General features: G+C 41.1%; 1 protein-coding gene across 2 annotated transcripts in view; it reads left to right on the top strand.

Annotated features, from left to right (window-relative positions):
- Window positions 1-1,898: 1,898 nt before the first annotated feature.
- The window catches only part of BEAN1 (brain expressed associated with NEDD4 1), a 60,846-nt gene continuing 45,511 nt past the window's right edge, over window positions 1,899-17,233 (top strand). The window contains exons 1-3 of one of the 2 annotated variants that reach the window (XM_074881932.1): window positions 1,899-2,028; window positions 3,024-3,098; window positions 15,093-15,227. In XM_074881932.1, coding sequence (XP_074738033.1) covers window positions 1,998-2,028; window positions 3,024-3,098; window positions 15,093-15,227 — 241 coding nt within the window. In that variant the 5' untranslated portion in view covers window positions 1,899-1,997. Of the gene's footprint in view, window positions 2,029-3,023; window positions 3,099-5,167; window positions 5,190-15,092; window positions 15,228-17,233 lie in introns of those variants that run through there. The other variant, XM_074881933.1, reaches the window with a different exon arrangement.

Raw genomic sequence — 17,233 nt, 5'->3', positions numbered from 1 at the left:
TAAGCAATTCCCCTGAATTCAAAGTCAGTTACAAAGGCCTTTTCCAGTTTGACAGCTTATGCAATAGTCTAAGTGTAGATTTTTCAGTCAAACGTAAGATTCCAAGTCTGTCAGGATTAAAGTTAATACTGATACTATGGCTAAGTGTAATGCGCCATTTGGGAAAGATGCCATCACCAAAATTTGCAGAAGTGCTAGGCATTAGAAATTCCCAAAATCTGAAGTGCAGAAAATATTTTAATACCCTTAAGTACAGTGTTACATGTGTACATGACTCTTCACATGCAGAATGAGGTCAAGAGGGCACATATCCAAAAAAACAACACTGAGAAAATCAGCTTTTCTGATGTGTATATATATTCACACCTTCACGCTGTGGCTAAACAACAAAGAGCCCTAAAATGAAGCCATACAGTTTCCATTTATTGAAATGAGAAGGAGCCTTTGAAGGAGGCAAATATTCTGAAGGACTGAAGAAATTAATCGCCAGATAACTTTTGCAGCAGCATTCTGAGGGATTTTAGGGTAGTGATGTGTTAATTAATAACCACGGTACTATAGTTTTGGCAAAAGCTACAGGTATCTCCGAGCCATAATGAGCCATGATACTTGTAAATGTCCAATAACCCTTCACTTCAATTGTCTTAATGCTTGCCTGGATTTAAAAATAAAAAATAAAAAGGTGATCAATGACAGTAGGAAACTTTTTACAGAAAGACCTGGGAGTTCACAAGCTTTACATCCACCCCAAACTTCATTACAACTCTGAATCCATCACTAGTGGACCAAAGAGAAGTTAAACAGCCTAGATACTGACGGTAAAGTTGTTTCAGTGTGAGAGAGCTTGCTCTCCGACTACAAAGCCACCCGGGGGCAGGGAAGTAAAGGCGGCTGCCTGCACCCCCGTGGAGCATCCATTTCCATTTCCCTCCCTCACAAGCAGTATCAGTGGGACCACTATGCAAGCGCCTGCAGGGCTAACCCATGCAGGGAGAAAGAAACTGCCAATAAAAGAATTTGGTTCCTAAAAAAATCCAGTGCTGACAGGACATGCCAAAAAAGGCCTTATTTCTTGCATTCTTTACCCTAGCAGCTAATGACATGCTTTTCTTACAGGTAAACAACCGATTCTAAAAGCGCACATGCTTTAGTACCCGATGCAACCCCACTTTCTCCGCCTCTAGCACCAGGGCATTTATCATTCACAGTGCGAAACGTCTCCGAGATTCCTGGTAGCAAGTAGATCTTACTACTGTAAAGTGGTTTTAGCTCTTCCTTGGACTACATTCTTCCTGGCCCCCATCCAGCCACAGCGAATTACTTCCTCTGCACTGCTCAGCTAATCCCGTCCATCCCCGCGGGTTTATTCCCAGGCAGTTCCCTCCCTTCCAGCCCCAGTGCCGGGCTGGACTGGGCTTTCCGGAGCCGTTCTCCGCCGACAGCTCCCACTCCGAGCCGCAGATCCCCGCGGCGTGCCTCACACTTTCCTTCCCCTTCCCCAGGGACCGCACAGGGAGGGGACGGAGCGACGCCGGGGTTGCTCAGGAGCAGCCCCTCCCCGAGCCGAGTCGAGCCCCCCCCTTCCCCCGACATGTGCAGCCCCGAGCACCCCGCGGGCGGCCCGGCCCGCCCCGCCGTGCGGCCTGCGCCGGCCCCGCCGCCTCCGGGCCCCGCTCCCCCCCGGCCGGGCCGCCGCCCCCCCCCACTCCGCACCCCGGGGGCCCCGCTCCCCTCAGGCCGGGCCGCCGCCCGCCCCCCCGGCTCCGTCCCTCCCCGCCGCGGCTGGAGGCAGGGCAGGGGAGGGGGAGCTCCGGCCGGCCCCCGCGGGGCGGAGGTCACCCGCCTCCCCCCGCCCTCCGCCCATGGGCGCCGGCTCCGTCCACCCGCCGCCGCCGCTCCGGCCCCGCTCGCAGGAGGAGGCGGCGGGGCGCGTCTCCCGGCGGCGGCTGCGCCCGCCTCGCCGCCCGCCAGCCGCCGGGGAGCCGCGGCGGAGGCGCATGGAGGCACCGGCGGCCGCTGCCTGCTGGGGTAAGGCGCGCCGAGGCGGCGGGAGCCGCGCCGGGCGCACGCCCCAGCCGCGGGCGGCAGCGGGGGGCCCGGCCCGGCCCGGCGGGGCGGGGGGCGGCCGGCAGCCGGGCGGGACTCTGCCCCGGGGGGCGCCGCGGGGCGGGCGGCGGCGGGGGAGGGGTTCCGCGGAAACTTTGCGTTACTCGGGCACCCCCCACCCCCCCGGGCTGCGCCCCCAGCGCGGTGCGGAGCGAGGGGCGCGGCGGCGGGCAGGACCCGCGGAGGAAGGTCAGCGCCGAGGGGCGGCGGAGGGGCAGGAGCCGGGAGCGTCCCCGGGGCACCACGGCGGGCAGGGGCTGGAGGACAGCCGACTGACTGCCGGGGACTCCTGTTTTATAGGCGACTGCAGGGGCAAACAAGCCCCTCTCAAGAAATCTCAACATTTTGTTATTAAGGACACGTTTTACTCGTGTGCATTTTGTTGCCTGCAAGTATAAATCTTTGAAGTGCAAGTTATAAATATTAAAGCTTAAATGCATAGGGGGAGTATGTGTATCAAATTTTAGAATAAATTTATTCCAACCCAGTTTGACACACACACACGCCTAATGTATTCAAGATGCACTTAAACAAATTAGGAAACAGTTATTTCATTTTACAATGGCAGGTGCCTGTTTCAGAAAGTGGTGAATGACTTAACAACAATAATTAGCATATTTACATAACACATTGCTGTTTATACGTGAGTTTTTGAATCTGAGAGGCATTAAATCAATATATAATACCATTTCCTGACCTGGAGTGATTCCTGGAAGTATGAAGCAATGACTTGCTTGGTTTTTTCACCCCCATTCAAGCTACATCTGTGCGTATATTCAGAGTCTGAAACATGTAATCCTGCCTCAGAGAGAGTGGGTGCATGTTAACAACACAATGTGTCTTCAACTGACATCTGGTTGCAAAACAAAAACAAACTGCTATTAAGGACTTTTTTTTTTCCATTTTTCCCTCCTTAGTTCTTTTCTTCCATCTTCCTCTCATCTGTGGAAGCTCCATCCGTATTGGAATAGGCAGCAATTATTCCAATCTCTGTAAGTAGTCTCTTTTTTTTCTTAACTGCATTAATGGCATGCCTTGCAGTCATGTACAGCTGTAGGAATATTATATTTAAAGTCCTCTAGCAGATAAACATCAATCCATTAAAAAGCAAACAGTTTCCTGACTAAGAAAACAACTGACTTAACAGAAACAGACTTAACCTTGTGATCTTTATACATACAAAACTCACGGAAATGAGTGAGAGAATTGTCTGAAATAGAGGACCGTAAAATTTAGTGTCAGCTACAAGTACTCCAATATTTCCTTTTTAAAAAAAAAAATCCTCCTTTTCAGCATTTTCTCCCACAACAACAAATTAGCACATAGCTCCTAAAACTGATATACAAATTGAGCACACTGACATCAGTCAAAATTTATATCATTTTGACACTCACTAGTGAAACAAATGTGGCTAAAAATTACTTCCAGTCATTGAAATAAAACAATGCCTGACATTTGACTTCCTTCTACTCTCCTTTTTATGACTAACTTTTGTAGTTATTACATTAAAGGTTTTTTGGAAAGGAAATATAACATTATAGGAGTCAATTCTGCTCATGTCACTGGTCCTGTTTTGGCAGAAAACCACATGTATGCAGGGAAGCAGAGTAGCATGTCCAGTCTCTTAGTTGAAAGAATGCATAATGATAAAACTATATGCACAACAATTAAAACACCCAAGATACCTTTCAGAGCAAGTGCTGCAGCTCAGAAGAAGCCATGTTGAAATGTTGCTACTAAAGTCATAATCTGCTTACAACTTTCAAGCTAAGATGCCCATCATGGGTGAGAAATCATATGATTAAATCTGAAGTTTAAAGAAAGAACAGGCAAAAAGTTATTTACTTTGGAAAATACATAAAGGAACAACACAGTCAAGCAGCTACTATTGTTCACAGACTAGAAATATCATCAGGCTTAATGTTTGCTGCCACAACCTACCAACTAGGAGAAATTATTCATAGTGTCAAGACCAGCTTCTATCAACACCAGGTATTTGTAGGATCTAACCCTAAGATAACTTTGATAACTAGGAGCAGAGTTTGGTGGGTAAAGGTGAAGACAGCGCAAAACCAAGCAAATACAGAGTGTTGTCTTTCAGATTGCCTGGTAATTACTTAAACTCCTAGGAAAATCATGTTAAAGTTGGGCTCAAGAGCAAGTGCAAAATGAGTAGCTGCTGATGAAAATTGTTCACCCTCTGGCTACCTAATAGATGACCAACTAGCATCACCTAAGTCCGAGAAAATACATAATAATAATACAAAAGTGACAGGAAACTGTAAATGCTTACATGAGTATGTAATGCTTACGTGTGGCAGTCTACTCATTTATTAGTGAATTGCCCGTAGACTTGGCAAAAAATACTTGTAACGTGCTTATGTTGTTACAGGTTAATATTGCAAAAATACTGTTTAGATTATTTTTACACAGAGCTGTTGGTTTTACATTGTGCATGAAATGACATTTCATGGCACTTCATTACATACGTAGCCAGTGTATGTTTAGTTTGGGGATTCATATCAGAATAACATCATTTCTTACCCATTCTTTGCTTTCATGTTCCTTGACCCTTAAACTCAGATTTTTCCCTGCTGTTGCCCCTCCTAGAGAGACCACTTCTTCATGGCAAGACAACTTTGTATTGCATTACCTTTAGATTAGTGGAGTTTTGTAATAGAACTGTTGCAGCAAACAGTTCAGAGCAATCTGAGTATTGCCCTAATTTTCAAATGGGTGCCTATGTCTCTTCAAAATTAAGTGTTCATAGGACAATATTTTTGTTTTACTTTGGCCTTAACTGAGGACAGTTCATCCAGGCCCAGCGTTCTGGCCTTCTACACAAGGGTTATCATGTTTAATTACTGTAATGCCTAAACTGTGAAATGTTCTATTGGAAATAACAGATAATATTAACACAATACCAGGTGGGCATTAGCCAAAAAAACCCCAAACTGTGGCTTCTATTATGCTTTTATAGTGAACATGGAAAGAGACTGGTGTTACCCCAGGCTGTTACTATGTACTACAGGAAGGACACTACTCAGTGGATACTTCAGCTATACAGAATTCACATATGCCAGGTACTAGACCCGTTTACCCTCCCAACACTGAACTTCCTGAGCAAGTGCAAAGGCCCAGGAGCCAGACTGCAGGTCTTCTCATACAGAGTCGGCTGTGCCTTGAGAATACTGCTCTTGTACGTGACGAAGGGGTAAAGTCGCACAAGCAAAGTCCGGGCAGGCTAATAGGAATGGAGCTATGTGACTTCAACCACACTGTACCAAGGCGGGTTGACAGTTTCAGCATTTAATGGAACTTTCTGATCAGCAATAAAATTTGCTGTTAGCTTTGTTTCTTTAGATGTTTCTTTTTGAGAGAAACACTGGATTTTCTTTGCAAAGTGTTTTAAGCTTTTGGTCAGGTATGTTTGGTTGGTTTTTTAAGTAGAAAGTCAAAATTATCTCTAGAAAATATTGATGACAATGAGTGTAAATCATTCTTAATCAGCAGTCATGAACCTTGGTGACTGTTTCTAATACTGAAATGAAAAGGGCCCAAAACTGCCAGAGAAGTAAAAAGGCAGACAAACATTTCTAGCCAAACTGCCTTCTCTTCCTGCATGCTGCTGCCTCCTCTACCTCCTCCCCAGCCGTTCTGAGATTCATCTCTGAAGAAATTGATTGTAAGCACAAGTAAAAGCAAACAAATCAACTGATTTTTCAATCAATTATCCAGATTGCCAATACATATCAGCTATTATAAAAGGATAGTTATTTTACAACTATTAAATGACTATATAGTTATGTAATTAAATATTAGTAAATCTTTATGATATCTGTATTGAACTATGTCTCTGCTGTTACATCTAAGAGCACAAGGAATGTCCAGAGATATGCAAAACGTTCATTTGGATGCATGAGTCAGGAAAAACAACACTGTAAAATAGGCAGACAGCGTTTTAAAATCCAGCATTAGGATTCCTGTGTTACAACCTTTATAGATCTTACAAACTTACTGTTACTAAACAGAATTACCTCACAAAATTAAGAAGGAACAAAAGCATTCGTACTGTAGCTTTCCTCTTTCTGCATGAAAACCCACCTAAACCTGGCACAGGCACATACTTGCTACAAAGGAAAAATGCAGAAAATCCTGATCCTAAAACCAGTAGGCCCTTGAGTAGACACTTTGGATGCTGTCCCTCAGCATTCGGCTCACAGGCAGTGACAGCACAGCTGGCTGCCAGCTGTGTTGTCATTGACTACAGCACTGCTAGCTGTGCTCTGAGACCCCAGAACGATGGTGGAAGGTTGAATAAACTTCTACTCATAAACAAGGAAATCTTTCTGTACACAGCAAGAATAAAATGCTCTCTCCACTGCTACAGAGTCTGTAGGTCTTATTCTTGATGGTAAATCCTGTATTCTTCCCAGAACAGTCTCCAAACTCAGCCAGTTTAAGAGTTGTCTAGAGGCCAGTACTCAATGAACATAACTCCACATTCATATGCACAGGTGGAGCCCAGTGCCTCCATTCAAACAGGTGAAGAAACTGGGTGATTCTGGGTCTGTGCAAGAAACATCTTACAGTGGTTCTATTGGCTGCACCAGAACTGACCCATACAGAAAGACAAGAGATTGCTTCAAGCCTGTGTGTGTCAGCTTTGCTGTGAGCCGGTGTCCTGGAGAGAGTACATTATGCCAGGGAGTTTAAGAGACAGACTGATCGATCTGCACCAAGACTTCTGCACCCCACAGCAGTATCTTCCCTTCCACTTGTGGGATGCCTTGAGAAGTGTCAGGGATCAAAGCACCAACATCCACCACCCATTACCAGTCTCTCTCTTCTCTAACAGAATGCCAGGAACCATGTAGGTCTGTGATGCCAGGCAATAAGGGAAACACACTGTAGTTGTCCCCACTTCTCTAAATGCACAGCAAAGTTTAATCCCCAGAATAATCTGCTATTTGTTTTCCTTCACTGATTTTTTTCTCAAAGTGTGGATGTTTTCTGAAGGCACCAAGGAGGCTCCCACCTCCCTTTTCTTAAAGGCACACCCCATATCTCCCTACAGTTTTCCACATCGCACTCCAGCTGTGCAGAAGGGGAGGATGGTTCAAATGCCTCTAGAACCACACCTCAGGAATTCTTTGTTCTTCTCCCCTAATAAGTCATATCCTGCTCAGTATCTTTCTGCCATCAATTTATTTTATGATGGCTTGAAATCATCTCCTACATCAGGAGTGATTTTTTCACCTTTCCATTTATTAGGCTGGAATCTGCACTATGGAGGTATCAATTTCTCTCCAAGTGTGACAATTTCTCATCCTCGTTTATGAGGATGTAGGCTGACAACTCCAAATCGTTCATTTCCACTGTAACTACTGACTTAATGCTTTAGTTTCAGCAGCTTCTCCCAACTCCTACCTCCTATTCCCAATTTTTTTTTTTTAGTGGAGAGAATAATAGATTAGAATTAATTCCGATGCAGCTACTATGCAAAAGTACAGATTAGAGTCCAACGCTGCTCCCATCAAATAAACAGAAACAATGCTTTAGTTTTTGAAGGGGATCTGATCAGGTGGTACAAGCAGCCATACTGAGAAACCTCTCAGAGAAGAGTAGGGGGAAGATATGTTTTAGAGGTGCTGAGCGCTATTAACTCTTGCAGCCTGACATTTCATTATTATATAACAATTGTATTTGAGCAAGATGTTCAAGCGCCTAAAAACACAGTAGATGCCCAGATGCCTTTATGTGAAGCATCTTTCAAGGACAGGTGGACATCTAATTGATTATGAGCTTTTGTAAAGCCTACTTACGAGTTTCTATCTTCAGAGGCTTTGAAAATTTGGCCTCAAATTCCGAGCTGGCAGAAGCAAGCAATTCAGTTGGCTTTGACAACATTTATGCAAACAGCAATTTTAGCTCCAAGACTTAATACGTATCATGCTAGAACTTCCTGAAATCCCTCAGACTGTTTTTTAAAAATAATGACATTATATGACATTGAGACACTTACAGTCTTCAAGGACCTGTGTGAAGACAATTCACTGGAGACCATTCCAGCCAAAGCCACTTGATCACTGTCTATTAATGCAAATAGTGCTTCTATGACACTTTGTTTCTTTGGCCTCTTTAATTCCAAGTTTCTTATCTTTTAATTGCTGTTTTTAGTTGCAAGGATGTTAATCCCTTTACTTCTATCCCTAAAATGAGGATTTTCTTTTCAGCAATTGTTTTCTTTCTTCATTAGGAGCATTATAAAAAGAAATAGTGAAAACCACACAGTTTTAATTTTTTTTTTTACTTTCAAATCTCTCCTATTGGTAATTAATCTTTTTTAGTTTCATGGTTTAAGAGCAGGTCCGTAAGCCTCTGATCTTTACAGGTATTCAGCACCCTAGCTTTATTTTGAATTAGCTGCAAAAATTATTACATTATTACTTCTACTTAAAAGACCTACCTAAGACTGATGGTTTATTGCCCTAGGTCCTGCACAAAATAACTGGTCTTGTCCTTCCAGATTGCAGGTGTCTAGATAACACAAAAGGTGGGAAGTGGAAAAAAAAAAAAAGGTTGGCAGAAAAATTAATTGCATTAGATTACATAGCAATTTAAGGAGAAAGGAAGGCTCTCCTGGCTCCTGGATTGGTATCTGTCAATGGTCTTGGTACTGACTCTGGCTAACAAGATACTGCACTACCTATTTTCTCTTGTAGCATCTTTTTTTCCATCTTTGTCCAATCCCATATATGTCTTTGCTCTTGGGGTTGAAGGAACAGACTTGCTGCAAGTCAGTTTACACAACATTTATTCTGCTTTTACTTTTTCATATGATTATTTCATGTAGCTGAATTAATTGCCCACAGGCAACCTGTCATCCATCGGGCTCAGACCTGATAGAGAGAAAGTGTGAGGTTACACTTAACCTCACCTTCCAGTTCCCACTTATTTAGGACAGGAAAATAACTATAACTGGCCTGTAATGTTTTTCTAGTTAGATCACAAATACAGGTGGGTCTCCCTTTCACTTGGGTACACAAGAGATATACAGGAATTAGTATTTTGCATCAGAAAGTTAAACACTTTAGTCAGAACAGCTTTCTGAGTCACTCTAAATCACTTAGTAGGCTGCTTCCAATTTTTAAACATTGAGAACAGGCCCCAGCTTACAGAATGAGTTAAATCAGGGATTTCTACAGCAAGGACTCAGGATATTAAAGAGATGAGCTTTACAAAAGAGTTCCCAGATCCTTTTGGGGAGAGAGTAATACAAGTACATGGCAGAGCACCCAGCAGATGGCAAGCTGTTTAGTCCCAGTTGGAAGACTAGTTCTTACTAGGACAACCTCATATTGAACTTTGCTTCTAATCCACATTTATCCATTTCCTCTTATTAGCGAAGTTCAATATTTTGGCCTAAATGTTCCCCATTTATGATTATTTACAAGTTAAGACTACTGAGGTACACAGTGGCCATTTTCACTCTCCAAACGCACACAGTATGCAAGTCACTGCCAAACAACTAGCAAGAAGTACAAGACTTCTTTAATATAGAAGGTCATAGAAAGCCCAACGCAGAACAGAAGAGACTAGCATTTTCAGAAATTTGTAAACCATGTTTACTTATTGTCATCTTAATGTGTTGCCCTGAAACTTGCCTCTAAAGGTGCAGTGATTAGGCAGCCCACTATGCGATCCTCATTCCCTGTTCAGCAAATAAATGTAAAAACCCTGCAGACTTGAACAGACAATAAAAGCTCTGAATGACAAATTAACACTCCTGTTTTTTTGCAGGTGCCATGTTGACAAGTAGCCCAACAGTATCTAGTCATTTTGTATTGTAATTATAACTCTGCCTCAGAGACACATTGGGAGAGGAACATGAATCCAAAGTGTTTTGGCCTGCAACTTAGTGCTAGAGAAGGAACACACACTCCAGAGGAGCAACAAAGAGTAGCTATTTGGGATGACTTTTATGCATCATTTGAAGCGTATGTTAAACTACGCTAATAATCACGCTCCTCACACTAAACACATTTGTGAAATCAGATGTTCCTTTAGAAAGAATATGGGACATTCAATAATAGATTAGAAAAGCAGTTACAATGTATTCATGCTATTGTGTGCTGGGGTACATGCTGTATAGTACATTTCTTAGCATCAGGCAATCAAAAACTGTCCCAATGTATAGGGAGAGCACAAAATCAGAATACCACCATCAAAGATTTTGTATATAGATAGACACTTTTAGAAAAGACTTTGCTTTTAGAACAGCACAATCCTAAATGGAAACATGAGTGGAAACTGTACTTTTGCAACTTGATCCTATTAGCCAACCTGAAAGTCGTCTAAAAACCTGATAAAAGTCTAAAATAAAAAAGAAAAAAAGTTATGTTCAGAGCTACATTTCTGTGCTCCTGATTTAAAAAAAAATGTTTCTACTGAATGAAGCAAGCCATAAATTGGAAACTTTCCCAAAGTTGGAGATATAAGATCATGCTTTGGGAGCGCTGGAGCATCTATAGTGGTAGAAATAAGAACTTTTTCCCAGATTTTCAAACATGTAAAACTATGATTCCCAAATACGCCCAAGGACAGCATGGTAAAATGCAGGGCTGAAGATAGCATCAACGTACCTTAATAGTACAGAAATTACATCTTGTGTCTGTCCTCTGATTTATTGTAAATTTCTTTAGTTGTCATCAGTGCAAAAATACTAAGGAATTGAGGGGCATAAGAAGTCAGCAGAGCAATAAGAATCTCTCCTCCTTATATTGTGTTTTGTGCAGGTTTCTGTGTCATGCACATCTAAATCACATAAGCACAGTAGAGCATTATGCATCAAACTAACGTGTGCCATGTGTTGTTGATTCTCTCATCCTCTCGCCAAGTTCAAGAGTTGTTAAATCATCTCTGTGTCACTGGAGGATCCTTCTTCACCACGACTATCTTCCCACAGCTGGCTACAAAGGTTTCAAAGCCAGGCTGCAGGCAAGAATGAGGACTATCATTTTTACATAGTGCAGAGGGTTATGTTGCAGAGAATAGTTCCTGCTGGTGGGTGATGAGGGCATTATCAGACTCAGTGGTTGATGCAAGAAGTGCGTACCCACTTTAACAGATACACAATTCAATGGTCATTTGAATAATAAAAAAAAAAAATGTGGTATTACTAACATAGGAAAATACAAATTTGGATAATGTACAATAGCTGTAAACGATTATGTGTATTTTAATGGTGCAGGTTAATTTTCAACTCGTGGATTCATTTTATGCATCACATTTATATAATACCGCAGCTTAATCTAAATTTGATAGGATCATTTTGATGTTCTTAAATGACTAATTTTCACTTCATAAATCCATTCAAATGCATGCTGATTTAAAACGCAAACCTTGAAAACCATCAGCACACCATTGCATGGCACATTCCGGTTGGGAACCGATGGGCTTAAAACTGGGAAGTGCTTCTCTGAAAGAGACTTTGTTATCTCCCTGTCATCTGTAGTAAAAATTGTTTTCAAAGCAATTTTACCTCAGGGTGAATCATACTTTAAAGACAAAATACTTTGTGCTAGCCTCTACAGAAACAGAAACATCGTCTTGGAAATAATGCGTTTTCTCACAAATGAAACTATCTGTTTCAAAAGAATTTTCATTGCATAGAAGTTAAACGTTGTTATTCAGTCAGTACCACACTGAGTGTGATGCCTACCTCTGTCCCGGCCTGCTGCACGACTATAGGCCTGTGCCTCAGTTTCTTCCTCAAAAAAACATTTACATATTTTTAGTTTTCATGAGGTTTTCGGTTATTTTGCAGCTCTGCTTGAGAATAAATGGAAGATTTGTATCATCTAGATTCACAAAAGACATAATTTGCTCTTGCCACATCTGGGAAATACAGCTTTATGGGATACGTTTGCACACCCTATTTTTTTTAACCATCATTGTTCCCCACTGCTTTTCAGTCCAAAAAAAATTGGATCTGCCCATGTAATTTCTTATAGCTTACAGTCTTAATGGTTCTCCCTGAAGATAGTAAAATATCATAGTGGTTTTCTAGCATTTTCATCAAAACCATATCCCAAAGTGACTTACACAGTTCAACAACTAGCAGAAACAGAAAGCATAGTATTACTTTCTGGATGAGAGAGAAGAGGCATTTATCTTTAAGTGACCTTCAAAGTAGAGCCAGTAGAGTGGTGAAAAGTAAAACAGGAATTTTACGTTGCAGGAACTGTAGAAAACTTTTTTACCTCATAAAAAAATGGTGAAATTGTAGCCAGTGATAGAGGAGAATTGTGTTGAATGACTGAAAACAGGAACAGTGAAGAAGAAAGATACAGAAGGGTGTAGACTGGAGCAGTCTACACTTCAAAGAAGTTTAGAATAATTAGGGCAACTTCAAACTAGATTACGAACTAAACAGACTTTATGGAAGATATAAATATGTGAGATGCATACCAGGACCAATTACTCTAATATATTTGCTATTTTTTTTTTTTTTCTTTTCCTTTGGCATCATTTTCTTGCAGGTGAATTTTGTTATTTGCGATGACTGTGTAACCAATCTAAAGTTAACAAAATTTGTTCCCATTTACACAATGACTACGTTTGGTACCAAAAAGTAATTGCTACTTAGCGGCGGCTTCTATAATATTTGAACTCTAAAAAAAAAAAAAAAAAAAAAGAAAAAACAAAAAACCCAGACAGGATTTTTCCCACAACTTTAACTGCTGGCAGTCCTATGCCATTTTACCCCAATATTGTCTGAGATGCCTACCGGAAATACAGTAGCCATCTGGGAAATGTACTGCAAGATGTTCTGAAAGTACAAAACAATATGATCTGATTATTGGCCTCTAGATTGCAGAGCTGCCAGGTACAAGTGTACAATCTAAGATTTACTGTTACAGTGATGTTGTCAATGCCGGTGATATTTATAAATGCATTTGGGGGTACTGACATCTTCCACTGGAGCAGCTGTGTGGAGAATTGGAAATCATCAACAATTAACTCCAAACTGCATGATTTTGCAGCTATGAAGGATGACAAAAAGGCTCCAAATTAAAAGCATTGGAGAGTAAACAAAAATGTGATTTTTTTTTTTTTTCCTGTCTTCTGTTGGGTACCGATTTGCACACTAGCCCTCTGGGCCTTTACTTTCAAGAGCTAGTGTTTTTCAAGTTGGGCTTGAACTTCTATATGCCTGTATTTGGAATGTTTTAGATTGCTCACATAAAGTAACCTGAATACAGCTCTAGTACTATAATGAAATTTAAAGCTGATTTCCAAAGACTCTTTCTACACAAAGGTCTTCCTTGCCAAACTTTAAACCTTTTTATTCTATCACTAATGAACTATTTTCTATTTTACTTCTCTTTCTCATTACTGGAAGGCCCTACAACACCATGCAACTAAATGATGTCACAGTGCATCCATTTGCACACTCAAATGCACTTGTCAGAAAATAATTTCCTTTTATCTATCATCAAAACAAGACCACTTTCAATAGCACTACTTGTGAAATGCGAGGGAGAAAAAAAAACCACAAAACCACCTTCTTTGAATAATATAGGAGGTTTCTTCCCCTCTTTTCCTGGATAATTTTCTGACTTCCTGATCTCCATGAATTTGTTTCTTCCTTACAGTATGTTGATAGATTTTTAACCTATCAAACTGGAATTCATTTACACAACAAGTTATTTTTTCAGTGATTTGCTCAGTGTGTTTTGTATGGCTGGTCACTGGCATTCCATGGGATATTTTGCATTGTGCAGTTAATGTGTCACCAAAAAAAAAAAAAAGAAAAAAGGACATATACTTCCTTGTATAGAGATTCTCCAACTCCTTTTTAAATTTTGTATCATGCAGCTGCTGTTTGAATGTTTATGGACATCAAACAAAACAGCTATTTTGAATAGCCAGTGAAAGTAAACACCTGTTGCTTGCTGGCATAGCACTTGCAGTGACCACTCTCCTCAGGCGTACCCTCAGAACTTCTGGACTAGGAAGGGGTGATCCTGTTCAGATATGACAAGTGATGACACTGGCACCAGCACTCCCATTTCTTCTGCAAATATGTTTCACACAGGTGAATATTAGCATGACCTGAAACTCTGTTTTTCTTAAATTACAAGGCTTAGGCTGGTAGCATCTCTCATTTGAGAGTAGAAAATTTCTGTTCATGCATGTGTGTACGCATAAAGATAAAAAGAACCATAATACGCTATCAAAGGAAAAGATAAAATTACTCTTTTTTTCCTCCCCTCTCTAGGCAGACATGAGTGATTCAGTTTTCTACTCAGCCACCAAGTATCAACAGGACTCCTGAGAGGTGGCTGAGGAGCCAGTCAAAGATTTGGCTTCATGCAGAGCTGCAGACCCTACTACATAAGATTTAAGGGCTCTGCAAACCAAGCCTGAGTTTACATCGCCATAAATTTACCTAAGGCTTTATTAAGATTATTCAAAAAATCCTTCCCCACTCTGTCAAACTGAGTTCTTACCCTTAATTGTCAAACTGGAAAGAGATTGTGAGAGAGTTACACTTAGAGCTAAGAAGCCCTTAATCCAGTCCTTCGGGTTTATGCAAGATAGCAGATCTCTTGTTTTTCCCCTCATTTATCCGTTTTGTGTATAAGCTGGGGCAAAAATGGATTGTTTTGTATATTAATTAAAGCATGTAAGTTAGAAGGCTAGGTGCCACAGAGACGTGGTACCCTTGTGATTTCCATGGTATGCTTCACCTAGACCTCATCTGTCTCAGACACTATTTAAATGATCAGCCACAACAGTATAGGAAATACTTGCTTGAGTCTGAGACCCTTTTCACATCTGACAAACAGGAGAGAGTGTTTTCATCCACTCAGGCCTTTCAAAAGCAGGAAGACTGACTTTCAGTAGACATGTAGCTTTGTTGCTCAGGAAGGAGTTGCTTGTTACACCAAGTCATCTATTGTTTCTCCTCCTTTCAGATGAACAGAGCATTCTGCCGTGTAAAAAAGAAGAACTGCAGTGTGGTGACGGACTCTGTCTCTTAAACTGGCTACGCTGTCATTATAAGAAGGACTGTGGCAGAGACTACATGTCCATCAAACTAACATGCTCAAGTGAGTTACCCTTCACCTTCCTAAATCATGACATAGTGCCCTGCAAATGTGAATCCATTTGCTCACCGAACTGGTGTTTGTAGCAATATACTGTTCCAAAAATTAGATCTGATCTGGTTTTGCTATTGCAAGGATATGGATATTTAGAGGTTTATTTATTCATATGTCTAAATCATTTATACTGCATGCTGATTTCAAGAGGAATGGTAGACAGATAGCAGCAGTAGTGGGAAGATTTGGTTGAGCTCAAAATGCATTAAGCTAATTTATTGTGAAGGCTGCTGCTCTGAAATGCCAGTTGAGGGGGGAGAAGAAAAAAAAGCCTAAAAAAGGCAGTCACCATTGCCGGAAACAATTAGACACTGGCAGCTCTGCAGAGCAGTGACTGCTAGCTGGGCACTCTGCATTTGGAAATGTTAATGTGAATAAACAAACACACTGCCAGCTGATTAAAATAATACTTGAGCAGGGGAGAGGTAAGAATTACTGTCAAGTCAGAGATATCCAGTGTATTTGAAGGAGTCATAGAGTAACTTTTAGCCATTTGTTTTAGAACCAGATTTGTTGCAAATAAGTTGAAAGGTGAGTTTGTAGATTTCTGATGAACAAAAGCATGTTGTGATCTCAGCAGTTGCCATTTACTACCAAACGTGGTGATGTAACCATCTCCGCTTTTTCTGTTCCTACTTTTTGTTCATTATGTTTACTTGTTAATTTCAAGCTACAGTTTTAACTCTGAAACCTTCCTCTTAACATACCCATTTTGTGACTAGCAACATCTGAGAGGGCAAGTTACTTATAGACCTCTATTCTACACGGTACAAATAGGATGGATCGCATACTGCTGTCACTAATTACCTGACAGAAATATTTGCAGACTTGGGGTTTTTAGTTAACACAACATTGGACACAGAACAACGTAGCTCAATTTTGCAAAAAGACCAGAAGTTCCAACAGGGAGAGCAGATTGACAGCTACTGGCAATACACTTCAGATGAAAGTAAACCAAAAATGAGTTTCAGGAGTGAGTACACTCCATCTTCTAATGGGCCTTCAGACACACAGAGGCAAGATAAACCTAATCCAAAGCAAAAGCCTCTGAAACATGGGTAGTGTAGACAGCAAGCCCTCAACACCAACTGTTTAGTCTACCGATCAGTGCTTGTCACAACCTGCTACCTGGCTTTACAGTGGAGTCATGCAACACACACACTCTGTAGAATTGATCATAGTCCATTTAGTAGAGCAGGATTCAGGTCAGATCCATGGAGCACAAAAGATTATGAGTTTAACTAATACTTCAGAAGGGCTGCAGTTAACATGCATGGGAGGACACACAAGACCCAAATTTAGGAAAGACCTCAGGTTCTTATGCTTTTAATTCCTAATCTAATCAGCAGAGATTAGAGCTGGACATGTGGTTTGGTTTTTTTCTCTGAGAAAACATATTGGGTGGGGTCATGGAAGAGTTAATGGGAACACATCAGTTTTGATGATCTTGCATCTTGCCTGGATCACACAAAAACCTTTCAGCAACTTACATTGCACATAAGTATGCATTATTTTCTGCCCTTCTATAAAGGTGCACATAAAATAAGTAGTGAGTGGCAAGAAACTCTTTTTAATATATGTAAATATATATTTTTTCTAAACGCAAAGCTGTCAATTCAGTGCTAATAAGAAAAAACTACAACAGTGACAGCTGACAAAGCAGAGTCAAATAGTCACAGGTTTGCTCTGAACACATTACAGTAGTTAAGAGCTCAAAAACACAAAACCAACAGATCATTTGCAATGGTTGCAGAAGTGCACATAAATCAGAAATTGCCTAGAGGAAAAATTCATTATTTTTCGATGGAAAGACTGATTTGCTGTTCACAGATGAACCTGAGAGCAGACTGTCATCCAGCAAGGCACTAACATCTGTCACTTCATATATACTTCACAGACACAGAAGTGTTTCAGACAAGTGCCAAAGCACCTCTATCACGTTAGTTTTGCTGAGT

Source organism: Strix uralensis, chromosome 12 (genome assembly GCF_047716275.1).
Source record: "Strix uralensis isolate ZFMK-TIS-50842 chromosome 12, bStrUra1, whole genome shotgun sequence".
Classification (NCBI taxonomy): domain Eukaryota; kingdom Metazoa; phylum Chordata; class Aves; order Strigiformes; family Strigidae; genus Strix; species Strix uralensis.
This window is presented reverse-complemented; position numbering and strand designations above follow the sequence as displayed.